Source organism: Callionymus lyra, chromosome 13 (assembly GCF_982586985.1).
Source record: "Callionymus lyra chromosome 13, fCalLyr1.hap1.1, whole genome shotgun sequence".
Taxonomy (NCBI): domain Eukaryota; kingdom Metazoa; phylum Chordata; class Actinopteri; order Syngnathiformes; family Callionymidae; genus Callionymus; species Callionymus lyra.
The window spans coordinates 12,926,109-12,951,578 of NC_141830.1; the positions used below are offsets into that span (position 1 = coordinate 12,926,109).

General features: G+C 37.5%; 1 protein-coding gene across 1 annotated transcript; it reads left to right on the plus strand.

Annotated features, from left to right (window-relative positions):
• Nucleotides 1-191: 191 nt before the first annotated feature.
• On the plus strand, nucleotides 192-25,470 carry cd2ap (CD2-associated protein). Its single transcript, XM_087805295.1, has 19 exons — nucleotides 192-548; nucleotides 9,160-9,320; nucleotides 10,777-10,954; nucleotides 11,913-12,013; nucleotides 12,299-12,425; nucleotides 12,732-12,904; nucleotides 13,628-13,712; nucleotides 13,907-14,001; nucleotides 14,263-14,361; nucleotides 14,658-14,711; nucleotides 15,266-15,302; nucleotides 16,247-16,309; nucleotides 17,398-17,548; nucleotides 17,612-17,721; nucleotides 18,511-18,632; nucleotides 18,902-18,988; nucleotides 20,703-20,899; nucleotides 22,067-22,130; nucleotides 23,611-25,470. Exons 1-19 carry the CDS (start codon nucleotides 545-547, stop codon nucleotides 23,650-23,652), a joined length of 1,950 nt encoding a protein of 649 aa, XP_087661421.1. The 5' UTR covers nucleotides 192-544; the 3' UTR covers nucleotides 23,653-25,470.

The following is a 25,470-nucleotide window of genomic DNA, read 5'->3' on the forward strand; positions in this document are numbered from 1 at the left end:
ATGTGTATATGTAAAGATTTCCACTGGGTATCACCTCATGGCTTTAGAAAATGTGAGTTATTATGACTTAAAATCCTTGCGCCACTTTTTTCTTGGTACTTTCCACTGCCGAATACACATTTTCGTCACGAACCCACAAGGTGTCTGTCTGTCACACTCAGTGGAATGCGTTTGTGTGTGTGAGTGTTTGTGTGTGTGTGTGTGTGTGTGTGTGTGTGCACGTCAGGGTCTGGACAAACCTGTCGGAGGCATCGTGAGGTTTCCTGCTTCGATGTGTTCAGGCAGCAGAGCTCGGAGCCCAAGAAAGGTGGAGACTCCTGCCTCAACTTCCTGCACAGTAATCTTCAAGCAGCACCAGCAGAAGCGGGGAGGCTGCTGCATGGACGAGGACGGATGGATACACGACGACTCCCCTAAATGTTCTTTTTGTTTTGCTTTTTCCTCGGTGAAATAGTAGTTCTGACCCGTTTCCACGCCTGGGTTGTTGCGAGCTAGCAGCAGTTATTCCCAACGTCGTGTAGCGAGGCGGTTCCGAAGGACAGGAATGGGTGAGTTTTTCCATGATGTGGCGCTTCGTTCATGTTTCCCCAACATCAAACTATTAATTGCTTTTTTTGTTGCTTTTTCACCCCCCGTAGACAGCTCGGAAACCGAGTGTCAATGCGTTTGAAACATGGCTGTCAACGCTTGTTTGCTGGCCATTAAAGTTAGCAACGGCTAAGCTAACTAGCTAGCTAAGTTAACAGGATAACGCCTCCTCCATCCCTGCTGCTGCTGCCAGCATTTCCCTTTAGAAAAACTAGCCTGTAAACTTCGTCAACAACTAGGTATTTATCTTTTTTACAACACACCAAATGAAGAACTTATTGTAGGTGTGCTAGATAGAGTGGGTTACTAGTTGTAGTTCACGTAGGAATAGTGAACGTCATCCACTGGTTAGCTTCTTCTGTGTGAAGTTAACCAGCTCTTATGGCTGTGAACACAACACTTAAATAAGGCACACAATAAACATCTTTAAAGGTTTGTCAGTCCATTTATGTCCATTCCTGTTTTATGGCACTATCGTTCTGTCAAGTCTAGTTGGAGTTGCTGTACAAAACTATTTTATTTAGTTTCAACTATTCATAAACCAACCTGTTTTGGATAACTTCAATTCCCTATTATTTTCAGAAAACCTCCAATAAACTTCCTCATTATTGATATCAACTTTCTGTGGTATAAACAAATTCCAACTCCAAATATAAACTGTTAAGTGTTCAGGTTATGTGCCTTTAAACGCTCACTATAAACATTTGTTTGTATCAGTTTTCTGTGATAAAACGGCAACCACTGACGTTCAAGTAGCTGAAATATGCCTGTTTTGGTTTGTGTAGTTAAGCGAATAACTATGCTGGCAAACAGGTTTCTTTTACTGTATTCGCTGGTTGTACTTAGCCGGTTTCTCAAAGAATAAGTCAAAGAATACCAGGAAGAAGTGTACAAATGGTGAAGATTGTAAACATTCAACCTAGGGAAATTCATGGCAGGAAATAGTTTGACCTTTCTGAATTTATCCAAACAAACAAACAAAAAAAGGCTAGCCACAAACTAAGGTCTGAGTCCACTGGTGTGTTCTTCTCACACATTCAGTTTTCTACCCTCTGAGGTATGTCTTTCCTCGGGTGGCTGAGTGTATTTCCTCCGTGTTTGAACATGCCCTTGCTGTATAGGCCTGTTGTATTCTGTGTTTGCTTTCCCCTCAGCTGTGCTAGGACCACATACCATGAATCTTCAACATGAAATATGGACTGCATTCTGTATCTAATAACTGTGATTTGTATTCACTGAATCCTTTATCGCCTAAATTGGTAGAAGTTTAAAACTAATCTGGACAAGTGCCAGCTTGTCTGAATGAATGGCACTGAGCCATTCACTTTAGCAAACTCTTGGTTCTCATGTTGCTCCCACCCTAGGAAGACTTTATTGTAGGTTTTCGACTTATTGTTTACATGGTCATAGCCTGGCTCGTGATTTTCACCTATGAACGCATTTAAACATTTTTAAAACACTATTTTGTTCTGGATTAATGCTTTGTTTTTTATCATTTACTCACAAACTTTGCTTTTGGCTAGGTCGACAAAACGTTGACTAAGTTTAAATGCAGGAAGTAACAGATCAATGTAACCATCTGGTTCAGTTGCTGTTAATGTCTCAATATACATGAGGGTGACACATTTTATTTAATTGGTGAGGATTAACACTTGCATGCTCTTTATTATTTTTGCAGATTATATCGATTCAATTTCTTCTCTTTATAGTTTTCTTTCTTAGCCTAGGCAGACCAAGTCTGATTTTTCAGCTGATTTAGATCACAAAGGATATAACCATCACTTTCTTCCCTGACTGTATTGCTAAAATGACTTGGGATGACGTCTAAAACTGGTTGGCTTTACATGAGTCCTATGATGTTGATGTCATTTACCTTAACTATTTCTTTTTTTTCGATAATCCTGTTTACTAATACTAACCGCTTAAAACTGAAATATATTGTGGTGGAAGGGGCCTCATCTACACGTCTACACGCCTTGCGATATACAACTGAAAACAACCACAAAGACCGATGCCATGTCTAGTTACAGGATTCTCTACTGTATATAATTTACATACTGTAATCTTTGGTCATACTGTTAGAGTTGACTCTTCTGTGTTTATTTCCAGGGCACAGCAGTATCTTTCACAGACACTGTTCTTATTCAAGCTAACATAAAAAAAATGCAATCTCAGTCGAACTGAGGGAATAAATTGTCCTTCCTAGCTTCCATTATCAATGGTCTTTAACTACTGTTGGAATTAATGGCAGTAGCAATACACAGATGACACGATTTAATAAGATAAAGTCGGCTCATAATTTGATACAAAATGTTGGATAAACTACATTTTCGGAATTATTGGAGAAACTGTGATTTGGTAATATCATTTGATTGTTCTACTCTCATCGGTTGAATTAATAGAACTTACAACCAAACCATATCCAAACATCAGCATTAAAAGTGGCTGTAGCTGGCTGTATCCTCTTGTCCTCAGCCATCACTTGAACCTTGCTGGATTTCATTGTTCCTTTAGCTGCAGAGGTCGTAATGACTAGGGGTGTAAGAAAATATCGATGAAACGATTTCAGATACTGTATCAATATTCAATAGCATTGCATCGAAATAAAAAATACAACAAAAAAAACTATATTTGCGCTGCCGTCATGTGTGGAGGGAAAGCGCGCTTCAGGATTCAACACCACTAACTTTATAAAGTAAGTAAGTAAGTAATATTTATTTATATAGCGCTTTTCGAGACCAGGCATCTTAAGACGCATTAGACAAAGAATGAGCAGATCGAAACACAAAACAACAAAACGAAGCGGTTAACTTTGCTGTTCTGTAGAGACGAGAGAAACTTTCATTCAACGTATGAAAGTCAAAAATAACAAACGTTTTTGTTAGTGTAAATGTTTCTCTATCTATCTATGTTGACCTCATCTCCCTCAATCCAATAAATAGTGAGTTTGTATTTAATACTGGTTAAATAAAGGCTGATAGCGCTGAGTTTTGTGTGTGTGACATCAGCGCTAAATTTAAATTAATGATGATACGAAAATACTTTTAATAAATATTTTAGTCTTAACACCGCTGAACACGTTACTAACTTACTTTTAAAATCTTGTAAATAACAGATCTTTTTTTTTTTTCAAAAAATACAAAATAAAATAACGTTGAATTAAAATAAAATGTTATTTCATGTGTTAAATATATATTTAACCTCAGCTTTTAAAGCTGATGTTTGGACTCATTTTGGCTTTATGACGATGTTTAAGAATGTATTAGGTTTGAGTATTTTTTAAAATATCTTTCTAAATGTTTAAGCGCTTTGTGACCCTGGTGTAGAAAAGTGCTATATAAATATATATTGCTTACTTACTTACTTACTTACTTACAACTGCCATCTAGTAGCCGGATGTTTAATTGCAACACAGAAATGAAAAAACAAAAATGATTGGAATTGTTGTATATAATTATGTTTTAATATACAATTTATTAAAATATAAACTATAAAACAACAATGATAAAAAAAACATACTTCTTTTTTTCATAAGGATAAAAAAAAGAAAAGAGAAATACTGTTGAATATTGATACAGCAACATCAATAAAAATACTTAAGCAGAGACTGATTGAAGATTCTAAATGGTCAGTCATTTGCCTGTTGATATTTGGTCAGCGAAGTTTGTTCAAGTTTAAGGTACAATGACTTCATTTCTTTCAGATTACTTCTGGGAAATGTTCTCTGCCAGTAAGTTATTTTTGTCTGTTTCTGTTTGCATATCATTTTCAGTTATGTATTCAAAAGAGCAAGACAGGTTTGATTAGAGAGAAACGTCTTCTATTGTTTGCCTAAGTGTCGGTCACAGGTGTGGTGGATTCCCATAAAGTATTTAGTGTTTTCCTTTTTGTAATTCGCATCACAATCTATTTAAGTTTTGAAGAAAGAAAGACTAAATTTAGTTTCAGTCTGAAACAAGCCCTCTATCTCAACTCTGTCAAACAGTGGAATTCCCATTAGTGGTATTTCTATGGGCGTTGGTTAACTGTACTGTACACATGCTCGTTTATTGTGGGTAAATAGAGTTGGGCAGGTGACTTCAGGCATTTGATAAGAAGTGCAATTGTGGCCTCCGGTGTCTGTTGCAATGTTGCATGTTTTCCCACATGTCGGCCTTCGCTCTGCTAAAGGAAATGCCGCTTAAAGTTCTTGCCACTTATTCAGTACAGGGAGAGTCCTGTGTCTCTCTGTTTGGCACTGAACCTGCTCTGCCCTGAGTATTTCCCTCTTGTCTTCCGTCCTTTTTCCTTCGACTCACACACTCACACATGCACACATCCGTATGTCCTTTCACCGGACTAAACCTGGAAGCGTTGTGTCAGCAGAAGAAGGTCAACAATAACCTGGAGACTTTTTTTTTTTAACAGCTTGTTAAGAAGTTTAAGGAAGTTAAAAGACGAAGATGAAAGATAAACTTACACGGCCCCTAAGTTCATTGCTATCAAGTTTCAACATCACCTCTTTGATTCGCACCAAAGATTATTTACAGTTGTGTTGACAATTATCCTGACATCCACTTTGAAGCTCTCAGAGCGCTCCCCTTTCCCCCCCGACTCATAGAACTCTCCTATCTTCTTATTTTTGTCTGTTCGTCTTTCGTGCTCGATAGAAAAACCACTGCAAAGCTTCTTGTGTTTTTATTTTAATATGGTTGCACAGCTGTTTTCTTAGCAAGGGTTGTTGCTTATTCAGTTAAATAAGATGAACACGTTAAGAGCCGAGAGTTGCATGATTTATTCACTGCCTCTCCCATCTTCTGGATGTTGTGCGTGCTTGATGGTATGAAACTTTTAACACTTTACTTGTCCTTTGTGATGTAGGCCATGAATCGCTAGTTTTGTGTATTGGCAAGAATCTGGAGATGCAATACGTATACAGGGGCAACGATTTGATATGTTGCGAAATATTGCGATACTGTTGGTACAAGGATATATGATTTTGATTTGTAGTATTTTTAGATTTGCGAGTTTTTGACTCTGTCATTGCAGAATTTAAATACCAAATCTCTTGACGAATGCTTGGATTGATTTCTTCAACAGCCACACAACCACACTGTGCTGCACTTGAATGTCAAATATTGGTAACACAGGGAGAATAAACTTGTGCAGATTTGCTCACTTCCTTTACACAATAGCTTCTGTATTTGCAATAATTTGCAACTTTTTATTAGTATGATTGAAGGATAATTACTACCTTTTCATAATCAGTGCTTATCTTTATCCTTTTAAAAACGGTTAGCCTGTTGGGTTTGGCTTTTTGATAAACGTATATATAGAAAGGCATATTCTTTGTGAAACAAACATGTAATCCACAGCTCCTCCCCGAGCATTTCACAGGCCCACACCTATCACTTCCCATTTGTGTGCTTTTAGATGTCGTTTACAGTTTCTGCTTTCTTAAGTACTCTATCAAGCTGAATCATTTTAAAAGAGAAATGAGAATAAAAAGAGTTCCTTTGGTTTACACAATTATTTTAGTTTAGTTTAATGTCCTCTACTTATTTTAGGATTAGACAATTAGAATATAGGGGTCACTTCAAGTTTAAATTTATATTTATCATGGTGACTATTTCTTTCAAACCTCCAGACAGGAGATAATATGATGAAGGTGCTAATAGGATAATAATAAAATGACGCACAGACGATTATATTCCAATTAAGAGATCCATTTGACAGGAAGGTATGTAGCAAAGTTTAAAATGCTTGTATAAACCTGAACAAAACTAATGTAACTTAATCCGTAAATATATTACATTGTCTGGGTAAGGGTTGTCAAAAGTATCCAAACACAGAAAAGTGTTGATACTAAAATGTTGTATCCAGATACCATACCGATTTTCAAAAGTTTCGATACGTCTAATTGCTATTTATTTATTTAATGTTCGCACTACCTTAGACGTGAAACTTGTTACCATAGTTGTCTTATATGCTTGATAGAAAAAAAACACTATGTGCATATTGCAAAGCTTCTTGTGTTTCCAGTTTCTCAATATTGTGCACAGCTGTTTTCTTAGCAATAGTTGTTGCTTATTCTGTTAAATAAGATGAACATGTTTAGCCCAGAGTTGCATGGTTTATTCACCTCTCACTTCTTTGGATGTTGTGCATGCTTGATGGTATAAAAACTTAAAGCTTTTCTTGTCATTTTAATGAATTACTATGTATTGCACTTTCTGTGTAAGCGTTGTCAAAAGTATTGGAATTCAAAAAGTGTTGTATTAAAATGTTGTGTCCAGATTTGATACTCATTTTAAAAGTATCGATAACATCTGATTTTTATTGTTTATTTATTTTTTACGCAGTACATCAGACCTGAAACTTGTTACCATAGTTTTATTTTATTAAAATTAAACAAGTGGTTCTGTTAATTGATGTATGTTATAAAAATATTATTTTTCTTTTTCTCTTTTATTGGAAAGTGTATTGGTGTTGAAAATGTTAGTATCGTGACAACCCTAGTTTGTGTTTTATGCTTTATCTATTGGGATTAATACAACATGGCATAGCTCCCTAGTTTGTGTGTTTGTGTTGCATTTCATTCAATGAATGTTTGGAGGTATTTTTATTTGATCGGTAGTGTTTAACTAAGTCATAGTGTGGATGTGGTGATGCAAAGGGTTTGCAAAGTTTTAAAGGATTATGCTCAAGTGGTGTCCACAAATACAATTCAAAATAGGGTTTTGCAAGTTGACACACATTTTGCAATTCATCTTATTAGGCTTGTTTGTTTGTTTGCTTGGTTGCTATAATGTTAAAGGTTGAAGAACACTGCACACATGATCATGAGTGTGTTTGTGACACACAATGAAGCCTCCACTCTGTGTGTAGCGTTAACTTAGCAGTGAGTTCCTACCAGTCAGTGTTGTCTTTTGTTTTTCTGCTCTCTGGCCTCGACTCATACTGATGTTTATATGGTCAACGTTATTTTTCTGGGGTCTTGGTATAATTGTTTACTTGTATGCGTCTTTGGTTTAGCAACTTTGGGCAGTAAATGACATTCTAAGCTGAAGATGGGTCTGTAAAGAGAGCACAACATCTGCTGGCATACCTCATCAGCAAACAGCTGTTTTAATTAACAGATAGAATAGGGTTTTAAAAAAAGTTGTTACAAAAAAAAAAGATACACAACATGACATGTAATCTGCCCAAATGAAGATAACGTTTGTCAAATTAGAATTATTAACCAGAGTTGTAAACGCAGAAATGAGATTAAAAAATACATAAACATAAAATATAATAATTTTATTCAGTCCAGCTGTTTCTTTTGCTCCCTCTCTGTGAACGTATTGCTGGAAACCATGCATGGAAAGTAGACACACAGGTGGGTTTACTCCTTGATATACATGATTTTTGATTACTTTATCTTGGGGAATGCACATTGAAACAGCCTTTCGGAATGTTTACATCCTTAACTCGCACACTAAAGATGGGGGGCTGGGCCACACAAAATTACAGGTCTCACCACAATGCAGCAGCATTTTAGAAACTATTCAGTTAAACAGATTGAACTATACAAGTGGTTGTGGAATTATAACGCCTGCTGCTGTTTGTTTATTCCTTTAGTCATTATCTCCACATTGTCTGCAAACATCTGGTCACAGATTACAGTAATATTATGTTTGTTTTATTAGAACGGAGCCAAGGCTCTCTGCTTGCAGATGGAGTTTAACTTTTCGAGATGGAGCTTTCTGAAAAGCTCATGTGAAATCCTGTTGGTGGAAACGAGAGGATAAGGGAGAAGAAATATCTGGTAAATTGGATAAGTCTATGAAGTTAAAAGGCAAAAAGAACCCTTTTTTTCTGTATTATGTTGAGAGGAGCAGCTGTTTTAACTGTGGGTCAAGGTTAGTGTTATCAGTTGACCTCATGCAAACCTGTTTGCTCATGTTTGTTGTGTTAAACTGGTGTAAAGGTAGAGTTGAAGTTCTTACTGTTTTCTTTACTAGATTACTCGATCCTTACTTTGCATCCTCATTGCTACCAATAAATGTTCCGACTCGAAAATAGAGATCACCTGTGGAATGTAGGATACTGTTAAAACACCATCCAATCCTTGTAACTGGCCCATTCAAATTGTTCGCCTTGGGAAATGGGACTGGACCTTTGGTATCAAAATGCAGCTTGCTCACACCACTGTGAAAATTACCTACTTCACCTCTAAAGCATGGAATGTTTGGAGGTTGTCCTTGTGTACAGACCTTTCCAGTTTACCCAGCATGTTGTTGTTTGGCATCACTGTGCTGCAGGGCATGCAGTGAGATTCACAGCGCAGTGAGTCATAAGTTAAAGGGTCATTCCAAATAGCAGAATACCTCAGTTGATGCTCTTTCCAGTATAGATGCGGCGGAACCTGTTCAACTGGATCCATCTCTTTAATTAGATTCTTCATTTAATGATTATGTTTTCTTTTAAAATTTCCGCATGAATAATTGTCAATATTGAATTAAACGATCGTTTCAGTTCCTAAATGTGCAGGATTTTCACACATGTTTTTGTCTCTCCTGCATATTCTTCTGGGCCCATGTGGAGCAGAAGTGGTCGTGGAGTACGAGTATGAAGCAAACCATGACGACGAGCTGTCCCTAAAATTGGGAGAAGTGATCAAGAATGTGCGATACATCCAGGACGAGGATGGTTGGATGGAAGGCGAGCTAAATGGGAAAAGAGGCGTTTTCCCAGATAACTTTGTCAAGGTACACTTTTTGTCTTTATTTGAAAAGCAACTAGCTTTCTTATGACTGAAAGAAAAACTATAGAAAGGCCTGAAAAGTAATTAATCTGTCAACCAAAATGTTTATTTAATACCTACAATTAAATAATTCCATTTAAGCTACACATTAGTCAGTTTCTAACCATGAAATCAGTTTCTCCTTTCCTGTCTGATCTGTTCTTCTCTCCTCCCTCCAACCTGTGTATTGCCTCTGTAATCCTTCATAGTGAGATAGGTAATCGGCTAAAAAGCCTGGCTCTGTCCTGAGCTTGAATAGTTAATCCTCTAAGGAACCTGCTGGTTGTTGAACTTTGGTCTGCACTATGCTTTTTAGTAGTGAAGTTTTATTTCTTCTTCCTGGTTTGACGCTTCTGCCGACTGGGGAACATGTAGAATCTCAGGGGGTGATATGGTAAGAAAGTGATCAATTTGTTGAAAGATTTGATTAGATGTTTTAGGTGTTAAAATGTAAAGGGTCCTAAAGTGTCTTTTCAGAAGAAAAAGTGTGAAATAATTATCACTGTTGAATGTGTGAAGCCATTGAGCAATTTTTAGTTGCTTTTCTGAAGAGGTGATGTCTGGTGGTGCTGTTTAAGCATTAGGTACAGTAGGTGCTTATTCTCACTCGGCGTCAAGTGACGTGCACAGAGGAGCAACAGAGTTCATTCCCACTATCTACAGGGCTTTTTCGGAATTCTAGGTTGTTCTTTCCTGTTTTTTTTCTCCCAAAAACTTCCTTCTTCCTTTGTATCCCCCCTCTCGCTACACAAACGCACACACTTCCTCAGTTGTAGAATTGCATGGTCAGCATGCCTACCAGGACGTGACTGATGAAGCCGGTCATTGTCTTTTCGAAGCATACATATTTGTCTACACACCTTTTTGTGTTTAATGATGCAATGTATTCTTAAAAAATAATCACTTTGAATTATTATATTTAAAAGTTCTGATCAATATTTGTTTATTAATCCAAGGAAAGTGTTTCTGTTAAATAAATGTGGTGCACATTACTTTTCCTATATTTATTTATGTTGAGTCCCAAATATATATTTAAATAATTGATTTTAAAAACCATGTGCTATTCCAATTGTTTAAATCCTAAATCAAATCAAAATGTTTAACACACAGTTGTTATAGTATAGATTACTCTTAAACATCAATCATCAAATTCCTATGAGCTAGGTTTTTGGAAGTTTTCTATTAGAAAGAAACTACTCAATTAGTAGTTTCGACTACTTTTCCATCTCACAGAGTGAGAAAATGTGTCTTTGAAACTTGAAATAACTTTCACATTATACATATAAGGGAGACAAACTACTTCCCTACATGATTATTTTGTTTAATCCTGAGAAAACTGATTTGACAGCAAGATGATGTGACCATAAAAATGACAACAATACAGATGCTAACGACACTTTTTACGTTTGTATGTATTTAAGGAAGTGAAGAAGGACATTAAAGAGGTCAAGGAAACCAAACATGAACCAAAAGAAGATTCCTCGTTGCTTCAGAGGAGAGAGAAAAGTGCAGGAAATGTGGCAAACCTGGTGCAAAGGATGAGCACCATCGGCATTCCAACCGGAGGCTTCCAGCTTCCACCCCCAGCTCCTGCAAAGAGTGAGCCAAGCTGGGTTTTTTTTTTACCTCAATAGTTTTTGTTTTATATTGTTTGACAGAAGGATAATGCAAACTAGCAAAGACAAAAAATGTTGTTGGTATACTGACACATTTTTAAAGATTTTTAAAACATATTTTAAACAAAAGTTAAAGGCTAAGATATTCCTGCTTTTAAACTGTTGACACCTTAACTTTTGGTTTTGTTTTGCCTGAAGCAACTTATGTTGTGGTCTTCGTGTCTGACTAGTTTTGTCACACTGGAAAAAAAAAAGGTGTTCAGCTCGAGCTGTTCAATTTCTTTCTGAGTCATTTTATAATGATAAAACCTCGTCTGCACTCTAAACCTGCTCCACCGCTCGCACACCCACCTGTTCTAAACTGAGAAACCACACACTGCTGTGCAGTTCAGCTTTTTCCTCCCCACAGGTTTGTCGTGATAATGTCCGTTTTCTCACAGCGGTCTTGCTCTTTTGAATAAATCAGTATCGTCATTGAAACTCTTTTGGTTTTGTAGCAAATCAGATTGACCTGTTTATGACATTGTAATATACATTATCTAACCATTTATTTGAATCATATATATATATAGCAGAAATACATTAAAGTTTTAAATAAAACCACTTGGGTTAAAATAAAAACAACGTGTTTTTATCTCCTTATTATAAAAGAAAGTGTTTTATGTGAACTATATGATGTTGCTCAACATGATGGACATCTAATATTGCTGTTACTGTAACTGTATCATGTGCCATCATCTCGTCTGGCCTGAGGTGTGCAGTTGAAATCTTTAAGACTCGCAAGTGGCCCGACAAGTTCTGGAACCATAACTATGATTCAGCGATCCCCTTTAGGAGTTTAAGCCATCGCTCAAAGCTCAACCTTTTGATAAGCATGAATATGTTAAAAGTGTGTGCTTTGACACATTGGTTAAATGATCCCGCTGTGTTTGTTTCCAAAGAGCCCAAGAAGAGGCTGTGCAAGGTGTTGTTCGACTACACTCCTCATAACGAAGATGAGCTCGGGCTAACAGTCGGAGAAATAGTCGAAGTCAACCAAGAGGTAAGTTTTTGTGTTCAAGTACGTTTGTAAATGATGTCGCTATTTTCATGCTTAGTAAATAAAAGAAAATAAGTGTTTGGTCATAAATTCAAACATAGAAAAGAATGGTCTAACTTGGATTACATATGGAAAAATGGCTGCATAATGGTTCAAAAAATGTTATTCTCTTCCTTCATTCAAACATGCATATATGAGGCTTTTATTTTAGTCTTTTACACTCGAGGCAAACATAACTGTGTTTATTGGCAAACCTTTAAAATGAAAATGTGTTCTGCTTGTGGACAGGTGGAAGAAGGATGGTGGAGCGGCACTTTAAACGGGAAAACAGGACTCTTTCCATCCAACTTTGTCAAAGAGATCGAGCCAGCCACAGAAGAAGCAGAGTCCGTTGATGCTGCCGCAGATGAGATGGGTAAGGTTAACTTAACGCAGCACATTTATAGAAACATTTAGTCTAGATAATATTTTGGTTGTCTAATAAAATAAGTTTCCAGCTTTTTTAACGATAAAATATCAATCAATCAAATGGCATGTCAGAAAAAAAAAAATTCAAACAGAAATATAAGAAAATAAATTATGAAGGTCTGAGGAAAAAGATAAAAAACAATTAATGTACTGACGTTGTTGAGTTAAGTGCCAGCTCCCCCTGGTGGTAAAGAAATCTATAGCATTCTCAAGTTTCAATCTAAATCTGTGCTTGTTGTCTTAATCTTGTCAGATGGGACTGCTCTGGAAAATGTTTCCAGTCCGACAACACCTCAAGCATCCCTAGGAAATGGAGTAATTCCCAAGAAGATACGAGGCATTGGATTTGGAGACATTTTTAAAGAGGGTTCTGTTAAATTAAAAGCCCGCCTACCCAGTCCTGAGACGGAGGAGAGAAAGGAGAAGGTAAGCGTTGATACAATAGGATGTATTGTTGTCACCTCCCTGGTCTTGTGACAGATGTTAGTGAAATCCTTGCACGAGTCCTGAACAAAGAAAAAAACAAGATTGAATCAAGGGTATTCACAAGGGGTCTTATCGTTGCCATGCCTTATAATGCATAGAAGGTGAAAATAAATAATACAATCTTTTTTTTTAAAGGAAAAATACATTATCATATTTATGGCAAAGCATTTTAAATACCTAGTTATATTTTAATGTAATAATGTAAGTGCAGTTTAGCAACAAAAAAAAAGGACCTGGCTTGCATTTGTATGATATAGATAATTCATTCCCACAGTCGACACCTGTCAGTTACCCAAGACTCTAGCCTTGCGTAACCTGTTTCTCTTTCTGCTTTTTTTCTTTTCACGACAGCCCTCACACCTCCTTCACGTTGCTTTTTTCACTCTCCCCCAATCCTCACATCTCACCACTTATTCAGTGGCACAAGATAATTTCATGTTAATGTGGTGGACAAGACAGAAATCTCTATTCATAAACGACAAACATGAGCACGATGTTCACATCAGTATTAAGCTAATCAACATCACCACTCGAATGTCTTTTGCCATTCATTAAGTCAAACCCTTGCCCCCCCCCCCCCCCCCCCATCAAGCTTTAGGATTGGCATGTTCGCTCATCGGAAATAATCCATTTCCACTTGTTTGGGTTTTTGCTTCATTTTAGCCAATCCCATCATTACCATCTGCCGCAAAGCCTTCCCTTCCCAACATGACAGACTCCCACCGAGCAGACGGAGACAAATCTAAAGGTAAGCATGGAGAAAAATGAGAATAAATGTTGATAAATATTTGGTTTGTGTGTGCAAAGCTGCGTTTCTATTTGTTTTGGCTTCCTGTTCTTTCTTGTGAATGTTTAAACAGTCGTTTTAATCCTGTTCTTCCTAAATGGCAACTTCTTTTGATTTTCATATTAATTCAACAGTATTTTCTTCTTGACCCCCAGCTAAAGAGTTATGTAAAGTCACATTTGCATTTGACACCACAAATGAGGATGAGCTCCGCTTGAAAGAAGGAGATATTATTACCATATTGAGCAAGGTAAAGACGTTCACAAGTGTTTTTATCCACATTTTAAAATGAAACCGAGATGAAATGCAAGAGAAAAACCTTTAAGGCTAAATTATCTTTTCTTACTGATGGAAACATACTTTTCTTATTTTGTCAATATGGTTATTGGTGGTGATTATCTGAAGAAGCTCCATGAAACGGTTGACATATAGACTGAAGTAACAATATTTTTAGTCGTAAACAAAAGAAACAAAGTGTAAAAAGGTTTAATAGGGATTTTCTCTTTTAAAGGACACAGGAGAGCCTGGGTGGTGGCGAGGGGAGGTTGGTGGCAAAAAAGGAGTTTTCCCTGACAACTTTGTCACCATACTTTCTGAGGGAGAAAAAGAGGTAAGAGTTTAATATAACTCTCCTCCTTATGTTCCTCAACTTGCGTTTATGTCTTCGTTGACTGAACTTCATGAGTACGATAAATCATCATGAAGACTCTGAAGTATTATAACTTGCAGAATTATCTCTGATTCCTGAAGACGGTTATAGAAGTAAGTCTTTTTAATGCATTGATAGTGCAACTAATAACGTACAATGAGTTTGTTTGTGAGTTCATGCCTGTTTTACAACTTGAATAAAGTAATGATTTGCTCATCTGTCACTCAGTTAATCACAAGTCCATCTGTATATTTCAGACTCTCCCATCACGAAGCTCGTTAAAGTCATCACCAAGGCAGGAGTCGGAGGAGGTAAAACTTTCTTTAACGGCTAAATTGCGATGTTATTTTTTCATGAATATCCAGCCAAGTGGGTGAAGGAGTCTCTACACAGAAGCTTGCATGGTTGAGGGTCACTTTTCTATGCACTTCAACACAATACTGAATAGTGAACCGACTTATGATGCGTCTTTTACCATGACAAGTAGAATCTTAAAATATAGAACGTATCCTATTAATGTCTTCCTCTTTACAAAATAAGTGATTCACAGGCTGTTACTGAAAGTTAATTTCTTGTCTCTTTCTTTCTCAAGCTCGGGGTGACATAATATGAATTGATCTATTTCGAAACAAACACTGCTTGGCAGATGTTGTTTACCACTGACATTCCTCACGTTTAGGCTGCTGCAGATTTAATCTTTTCTATTGGGTGCATTTAGACTTTTTCTTTTATGACTCGAACGTGTTTGATGTTTCATTCGTCTGTTAGTCCATTTAAAGAGTGAATGAAAGCTTATTGAATGCTTTACTGTGCACTTTGATGACCTTTTAACTTCTTAATTTGTGTTGTTGTTGTGTGGAACCAGAAGCCCAAGAAGCCTCTTCCTCCATCCAAAAGCATAGGTAAGTGTGTGTGAATGGCTGTAAAAAGCACTACCGAATTTCCCCTCGCGGGACTAATAAGGGATTCTAAAAATAAAAAAAAAAGAATGTTAGTATTGTAGCAGACAGATCGTTTATAACAATCTAAAGGTTGCTCTGCCGACTGTTTTCCTTTGGGAAATTAGTTTTAGACGATGGAAGCTACAGCAAGTTTCATAAAAGCAACAATAAAGAGCAAATAAAAATAACAATTGCAAAGAGATAAAATAAAGTGCAAATATAAAGAACATTCATTCCTCACAATCTGAAGCTGGACTCACTGGTGACAGTTGCTGAGAGGAGATCACTGGACAAACTACTGTCCATCATGGATGATGGCAGTCATCCTCTGAACACTGTCGTCAGTGAACAGAGAAGCAGATGGAGCACGAATGCTCCTTCCCAGATGCAACACTAATAGACTCAGGGACATTTTCATTCCTAGGGCTATTAAATTGTACAATTCTGAGTTGGGGGGCAGGAGTGGATTAAAAGTATAATGATGTTCTGTTCTATGTTAGTCTTTGTATCCTTTGTCTTTGTTATTGTTCTTTGATCTATGTTCTTTATCTTTATATTTAGACTTAGATTGTATCATCTTGTTCTTTCTCTTTATTTCTCTTTGTTCTTGTTCTTATTTTATTTAATTTATTTTTTATGAAAGATTGCTGTATTTCCTGTGGCTAATTAGAAAAAAAAAACTATTTCCCGAAGGAGACCTCCTGAGGGATCAATAAAGTTCTACCTAACCTAACCTATCATGAGGGACTTACTGCATCTTAGAGAGGAAGACTTTTACATTTGAAACATTTGAGTGAGTCAGGAAAGTTTGGTTTTCACATTGGATGACCTTTAAGATTCTCATTTTACTCAGCTAATAGCATTTCACTGAGTGAACCATAAACTTTGAATTTGTTATTTTCCAGCTCTCAAACCAGAGGTGCCGAGTGCGGAGAAGAAGCCGCATCACATCAGGCTAGATGACAGAGGTAGGACCTGTTGCTTTTTCAGGCTTGTTTTCTGATGCACACCAGTATTAAAGCTTGTCCCTGTAATGATTGTTCACTCACTTACAATTGCTTTTCGATATCTCAACTAAAAATATATGCATGCATCCTTTTTTCTGTCACTTAATCTCTCCTGTTTAATTGGAATATTAATTGGTTGTGTTGTTGAATGTATTAATTTAATGACCTTGAGTGACTTCAGCTAATTACTTGTATCCTTTGTAAGCGTAAGTGTTTTGAATGTTAACTCAATTGATGATGTTTGTTCGATGTATGTTGTTTTTTTGAAGTTAAAAGAACCAAACATTTCACAATCACCCCTTTTTTTTAATATGCATTTATTAAATCATTCATTTGCAGCTCAGATTCACTGTATGTATGACATTTTATTTGATTTAAAATACCATGCTCCTAATGAATCCCCTAAAGGTGTTATTATGGTCTGGTTTATTTTGAAAGTGAGTAAATATATATATACACTTTTCTCGTAAAACCTTTCTTGAAGTTACAGAACCCACAGATTGTTTTGGCTTGTGACACATTAAATATGAGAATAAACACATTTTTAAAATTATTATTTCAGCATTGATGAGAAAGGTAATTACTATTCTTAAAAAAAAGTATGTTATTGAATATTCAGCCAATTTAGTTTAGAAATACAAATGATTAACGTTAAATACTGATGTTGTCGAGTCAAATTCTTATTTACATGGTTCGTTCTCAATATTGAATTTAAAATTGGGTTCTTGATCAAATTTTGAAAACGATGATATAATCTGTTTTTATTCTTCCCTTAGAAACAAAGCATTTTAATTGTACTTAAAATGTATTAACTTTGTCTGTTTTTATTTTTTGTCAGCATTACAGAACGTTATTTTAGATCACCACACTGTGGAATTACAAATATATCAACCATTAGTTGTCGGTAATGCTAACTACCTGATGATGCAGTCATTAAATAAGTCGGCACAATTATTTACACGTATGAAATTAGCTCCTTGGCAGAGGTAATTATTATTGGAAATGGATACTGTCTGTAAAACATCCCTTTTTTTTCCTCTATAAAATAGTTGACAAGCCTACACTTGAATACAAGCCATCCAAGCCTGTAGCTCCGCTTGTCCCGCCAAAGAAGCCAGTCCCCCCTCCAGCCAAAGGCAAACCTGGAGGTCTCCCTCCAAAGAGGCCGGACAAACCTATCGCTCCATCACCAAGTCTAAGGTAGGTTTGCTGCCGACTTCTCTCACAGCTCTTCTGTTTTTAAAAATTTCCACTTGATTTCAGGCTAAACGGTGAGGTGCCTTCTTTGCGGCCAAAATCCGAATTTGAACCTCTGCCGCCATCCAGACCTAAAACCCTCTCTGGGGATTGGGGTGATAAATCCTCGGATATGTGTAAGTTTTCATACTAAACATTTGACGTTGTTCTTTGGCAATGGTTTCTTGACTTCCTACTTGTTAAGTTCTGACTGAAAAGCTAGTGAACCTGCCAAGTGAGAAGGATTTGTGACGGGCATGTCCTTGATCTGGAAGAAACTGACTAAACCTTGTTTGAGGAATACGTTATTGAGAAAATAAAGTGTCATAATGTTGCATTGATGCAAATAAAAACATTAAATTAAAGAACATCCATAATCTAGACAAGGGACGGGTAGAATGAGTTATTGAACCCTGATGTTCTGGTTCGTATCGATCTCAGTCTCTGGAGGGTTGAACTTCGGAGAGTTGACGAGCTGCTAAAACGTTCACACTCCTCCCACCCACGACACGTGTTGGCTTTGAACACCAGAATTCAATCATGATGAAATAATGGTTCTTGTTTTTAACTAAAGTGAGCCGACACCAAAAAGGCGTAAAGTGCCTTTCCATCAAAGGTCGACGACATTGCATCACAAGAGGATGTGACTTTATATGGCTATACAACATAAAGCTACAGTCATTGACGTGTACATCTCTTACTCATATTTAGCTTGACTAACTACCAATGGAAATCTTAAAAACCAGGCTCGTATACGAGGGTAAGGTCCAAGTGTTTTATTGTAATTAATATTTTGATTATCTACATGCAAATCCTGGAGAATCCCTTGAGAACTGAACATAATTGCAACGCTGATATTGTTATTTCAAACCACATATCTATGGTAGGATCTCAAGATGGTAATTGCTTCCGTTCTCTTCAATCAGCCACAGACCTGATGAGTTTCGATGATTTATCATCTACCTCAGAGAAGCTCTCTCACCCCACCGTAAACAGACCAAAGATGCCTGGGAGGAGACTACCTGCACAATTCGCTGGAGGACATTCGGTGAATAAAAATATCTTGTTACCTTCAAAAATGTAACTCATCATCCTGGAGGCAGTACAGTAGTTACATAAGTATATGTATACAGTATAACTATCTACAATGATACTACCTGTTCTTACCTAAAGCCTTTTTCTGACCTTTTATCTTGTGAATTTAAAACAAAGCTGCACATTTTGGCAGAATGTTAAAATCCCAAGTGACAGCCGAGTCGTAGAGTAACAGTTGTTTCACTTCATCTACACCATTGTAATCTTTGGAAATGATTTTAGCCCAACAAGGAAGTCAGCGTGGAGAAATCCTTCAAGCTGGATGACGACATCAACGGAGCCAAAGTGAAGCTTCCTGAAACCAGAAAGGTAATGAATGATGAATCGTTATTACTTGTTGAGGACCTCGTTAACGACGGTCTGATGTAACCACTGTGAGCTGGAAGAACTTAATCATGTCTCGGAGGATTGGCAACCTGAAGCTGTTCACACTCAACATGGCGACGCTATTATCGACATGTCACCATTATGTAAATTAAGCAGTAACACGATTACTAGGGAAAGAAGAAGACAAAGGAAAAGCAAAAAAAAAAAGGGAAAGCAAAGGACAAAAGTCAACATTAAAATATTAACACACTTGCATTACATTGTAATCACTACACGATATTAAATATCAAAGAAAGAAAGAAAATCTACCCAATTAAATGGGAAGAAAAATAAATGATTATATTTATCAAAGAGTGTAAAGTAGATCATACACACTGATTAATATCATGATGAACATCCGATTAATTAGTTACAGTCATGAGTTACAGTCATGAGTTTTAATCTAATTTTTTAGCCTTTTTTTTCCTGTTTGCAGTTTGTCTGTTTGTAAAATGATTAATTCTTCCCGTTTGTGTTGCTCTTCTTTGTTGGGTCAGTCACAGCCTGAAGTGGACATTGGTCTGGTGAATGGATAATGGGTTTATTTTGATTTCATAATTATTTAGACGACATCAAACACAGAAATGTCAACTTAAGGTTGCAGGCAAGCCTGGGGCTTTTCTCAGCTATTTTAGCTGTAAATAATTATTAACATTAATCCATTACAGAGCGTAGATATTGCTCTCCTTTAAAAAAAAAAAAAAACTCCTGTCATTATTGGAATGACAAATGATGGCCATTCACATCGCCTTAAAAGTGTATCCAATCAACCAGCCATTACAAATGGCCGGCAGGTGAAGTGACTCACGTCTCTGTGAGTGTACAACATTGATTGTAATTGCTGTGGATAATGAAACGTATGAAGTGGGACCTGCCACATGCTGCTCCGTCCACCTCTTGGGTGCCTAATTGGAAAATAATCTTTGTCCAAAATTACTTAGAAAGAGGAAATGGAGGATGAGATGTGAACGTAACGTTTCGTAATGTAGAAAAGTCAGTAATGAGGGCTCAGTGCAGCTCCTTCAACCCTGCAGCTCAGATTTACAAAAAGGAAATTACTCTCCTTCCTCTTCTTGTTATTTTCTTTACTTCCATTAAATGCATCGAAACATAGGTAAGCAAAACAAAAACAATCTTTCTAACCAACTACGTGAAGCTTCCTCAGGTTATTGAATTCCAGCCACAGTTTGATGTCCTATAATAGGAGGACTAACCCACGTGACGATATGTACAGTGGCTTGCTAAGGTATTCATACCCCTTGAACCTTTCCACATTACATGCCACAAACATAAATATATCTTATTAGAATTTAATGTGAAAGACAAAGGGTTACAAAATGTGGAAAAGTTCAAGGGGTATGAATACTTTTGCAAGCCGCTGTGTGTCTAGTGAACGCAGCTCATTGAATGGTGTCAGTTAAAAGCATAAAAAATATATTAAACAATTACAGGAAATGTTTCTTTGGTCTGACGGCCGCATTTCTTCAATTCATTTTTTACGGGTCTAATAGGAGTCAACAGGCAAAGGAAGAAAACAAACAAACCACTGGATTTATGTTCGTAAATGGACTGCTGAACTTATTAGAGTGTGTTTTAAGGGGTTCAATTCCAATGCTGACGTTTTATAACCAATTTCACCTTTAATTTATCTGCACAGCCTTCAACAAGCCTCTTATCACCTTCATCGTCATTTCATCGAGCCAGCCTGGAGACCAAGACCAACCCCGCTGCTCCAATTTCCAGCACAGACGGCGGCGCTCACAGAAAAGAGGACGCAGCTGCTCAGCTGGAGGAGCTGCGGAGCCAGATGAAGGAGCTGGTGATGTCGGTGGAGCTGCTCAAGACGCAACAAATGTAAGGAGTGAAAAATCAAAACGCTTTCAATCACAAATCATGTCCCTTCGTGGCACCTACAACACTAATGGCTTAACAGACTGTGAAGTCTCACAGACTGTCAACACTTTTGATTGATTTTAGTTGTAATGGCTTGCAGTGAAAAAAAAAGACATTTTATAACCTTTATTATTTATATAGATATTTTTCACCACAGACTGGTTGAGCTTATTTTGGTTAGATGGATGGATGGATGGATACTTTATTAATCCCCCGGAGGAGAAATTATTTTGTCCAGCAGCAAGAACACATCTATCCATACAAACATCCATAAATAAAAACATGTTAAAACAATCAAATACGTACATAAATTCAATACATACAAAAACATATAAAAAAAAAAATACATAAATAAAGAATTTAAAAGTTGTCAATAAAAAGTATAAAGTGCATGTCAAGCACAAGGGAGGGATCTATTGTAGCTAATGGCAGAAAGAACAAGGGATGTCTTAAAGAGTTTTGTTCTGCAGTGCATGGAGAGGAGCCTGTTGCTGTGGTTACTCTTCTGATCACATGCAGAGGGTGTGGATGGTTATGACCTTCATAAGAGTCTTCATCCTTTTCTCCAGCACTGCTCCCACAGAGTCTAGTCTTTTTTTCACGAACTGACCTCAACATAAAAATGAAAAAAGTCAAAAAATAAGGCGTCACCATATTAAAAAAGACATCTTACAAATATGCTGAATCAGCAGAGGTCCCTGGACAGATTTTTGTTTATGCAACAAGATTGTCTTATATGAAATTTGTGGGGTTTTTTTTCACTTTTACGTTCTGCTTATTTTTGGAATGAACTAAAAAAAGCTTCTTCCATTGCCAAGACTCAAAGGCTAATGTTATTTAAGAGAAAATATAGATGTACATACTTTGGTTTCCTATTACTTTAGCATTTAAAACTAGTGGGGATTTTATTATTTTTGTGTAGAATCTTGTAACATTAATCATGCCGGAGGGAAATTGTTGGCCTGAATAAGAAGAGAAAAGAACCCTGGAAAAAAGGATCAATACCTGGCCTCGTAAGCTAAAAAAAAAGGAGCAAAATGTAAAGGACACAATAAAGGTTTAACCATTTATCGATTCAAATAATGAACTCCAAGACATTATCAAACGAGCGTCTGTTGATGTTTGCAGGAAAGAGATCGCAGATCTCCGGGGAGAACTGGATGATGAGAAGCTGAAGCGCATGACTCTGCAGGTAATGTCGATGCACAGTGGACCGTCTATACCTCATCATTGGCCCGGTCACATATTGATGGTCTTTGTGTACTCACGGATGGAGTCACTCCGTCATGGGACCTGATCTGATCCTGTCACACGGAAACACGGAGCGTTGGAAGGGCACGGAAGATTAATGAGTGGGTTCTTTGTGTAAAACTGTAGCTCGGGACTTTGGACGAACTCATCCGATCACCCACAGTCGGGTTTAGACGAAGAGCATTAGGAACCTGACGTCTTTGAGCGTGATAGCTCAGTATTCCGGTCCTCATTAAATCCCTGAAATCTGAATTTTCCACCCTCTTCCTTAAGTTTGCATCACGAGCAACTGTTAGAGATTCTTTTCTGGGACATCATCATAAGCCTTCTTTTCCTGTAGCTTCGTCACAAGCTGTTCAGAATCAGGCCAGCATCGGGCTCCCTTAACTCCCAATCACAAGCCCCACTACGTTCAAGCACAGCTGACAATGTCGATTAACTTCTATCTTATAAGACCCTGTGTGATGTCAGGTGTCCGGGGATCTTCACATGTGATCACCGCTACTGTCGGGTTCATTGGAGACGACACTCTGTCCCATGTCATTATTCTGCTCGGTGTCTCCGAGTCCGATCAGAAAGGTTGTTCAGTCAACATGAAACATTTTACGAAGGTGCTGGCTCCGCGATCGGCAGCAGCTTTAAACCATTTGTGTTTTAAAGAGAGACCAGAGAGAAGTGAGTTCCAATAATCCGGGCGTGAGGTGACCAGGATGGTGACGAGGGTTTGAAGGGGTCGGCGAGGCTGGGGGGGAAGGACGGAGGCGATTCATGTTGCGAGGATGGAAACACACCGACCTGGAGACGTTATTAAGTGAATTGATTTCAGTGAGAAATCCTCTAATCGTCTGTTGTGCTCCAAACGTTTAATCAGATCTGAACTATTCTGACGTGCTCGAGCTCAGAGGAAAAATAGCCCCGAGCGTAGAGAAAGACGCCATTTCTTCACGTGTCTTCTTTCAGCCGAGAGGTATCAACACGTGACTCCTTCTCCTCGTTGAACATAAACCTTCTTACTTCTGACTTGGATTAGTTTGTTTTTATGTGAAAACGTCTTAAGAGAATACTTTTCCAATAAGCATGATTTGTTGAATATTCAAACATACAATATATTTTATATAAAAAGGTGGAACGTAATGAGCTCATTTTCATCTTCCATATTTTTGATTTCATCTAAATTAAAACGCTTATTTTGTAGAATAAGTTAATGAGAATAACATTCTTTTAGTGTTGAATCACATGCAAGCGTCAGCTTTGAGGTTTTGTTTAGTAGAACAATTTCCTAATGGCTCACATGTCGACCCCCCGGACACCAAGCAAGACCTTTCCTGATAAGAATAACTTGAATATTGTCACAATGAACTTGTGTCCTTTTCCACGGCTCCGGTCACGGGAGTTTATTCCGACTCTCTTTGTCTCGACAGATGGAGCTGGAGAGGCTGAAGCGTATGGTTCACTCCACGTGAAGCGTCTCTGCAGCGACCTTTGAAGACGCTTTCAAGGAAAAAAATAAACTCCCCTATATTTGTAAGATCCACATTTTGCACATTAATCCTTTTCAAGCTAGATGTAATTAAATGACGGATGTATATGTTTCTTTTTTTTCTTTTTTTTTCTTCTTCTTTTTTTGGCAACCCGATTAAACAGAGGCCTTACTTTAAACTACTGTGCCGGACTTGCTCTCGCTCACTCTGCGTTCCTCCTCAGCGACGGTTCGCTCTCAGTACTACTGACTATACACAACTGGGGATGTTACTTGTCATCTTATGACATTGTCTTGTGTTTTAGGCTGCACAGATTGATGGGTTTTTTTTTTAAGTTGTATGGAAAATATTTGCTTTTGTTTTTTTGGCTCCACTTAAAACAGCTTGAGGTGTCTTCAAGCATTTTGTAACCAGGGAAACACTACTGTGCCTGTTAAGTGTTTGTTATGGGAGATACTTGTGACTTTTACTTAAGAAAAATATACCTTTTGTATCGTGTCTTTTTAGACCCCGAGTGCGAGTCTCACCTTCAGATTCATTCGGCAAGCTATGGTTTGTCTTGTGAATCCTTCCCTTCTCAAACAGTCTTTCATGTTATTTAGCACTTACGATCATTTGACACAGTCCTCACTTCCCATTCGACATGACCAACCATGTTCTCTTCTGTCAATCCTTGGACTCATCATAACAAAATGACTTTAGAAACTGAAAATGGCGTGTGTTGGGTTTTGTGTCTATGCAACGTTAAGAGTTCTTCTACAGCCTGTTGTTTTCCTCTTTCATCTCCACCTGTTCCATCCTTTCCTATCGAAGGAATGCCACTTTCTTATCTAGCAACTGTGACAATCTTTGTACACCTATGCATTCAATCAAATATTAGAGGATTATAGTTCTTTGTTTATCGTCTTATCCTTCCTGCCAGCTGGAAAATGAATTGACTCGGATGAAGATAAGTAAGACGGGGTTCATGGGGCGACTGCTAATCCCAGGATTCACTCATGTCTAAGACATTCCATGTTAGCATTAAAGCTTAAAGTACACTTCATGATCCAACTTTCATGGAATACTTTTTTATTTTAAGTAAGCAGAGGCTTTAAGGAAAGTTGCCTCGATCCATAAACGCATTTTGTCGCCCATGAGTTTGTATCAGCACTTTAAAAGTAGCATCTCAAATGGTGGGTTCAGTCGTTTTTCTCAGATTCTTGCTAAGCTATTGAAAACGATCCGACTCAAGTGTGTGTTGACGACGTCGACAGAGCGAGCTCGTCGATGTCGTCCTCGGTTTTAGGGTCCAAAAGTCTTGCTGCTTCTTATCTCCGACTTCACATCGACGCGTTTAAAAAAAAAACTGGACAGTGAGTTGAATCGATGGTTCTGAGACGCATGATGTTGATCACAAACGCAACTATTGTTTTTTTTTTAACCGGTTCTCCACGTGTCACAGATGTCTTAAAATGATCTGAATCGTCCTCAGGCTTTGTTCAAGTGTGTGAATGTTGCGGGAAACACAACCGGAGTGTTTTATTTTCTCAGTGTTGATGACCTTAATAAGCGTGTCGTTGCCTGAACATCTCTGAGTACAGTTCTATATGATGTGGGAATAATGTTTGGGAGCTTCTTTGTAAATGGATAATTCAGCTTTACGTTCACATGTTGTACATTCCAGACTTTAAGAGAAATCTGTGCACATTCACTTGCCAGTTTTTTTTTTGTTGTTTACAAGAAGTGTATTTCTTGCATGAGATGAGGTTCTTTCAGATTTAAAAAAAACCCAGAATAAATATCTTTATTTACAATCAA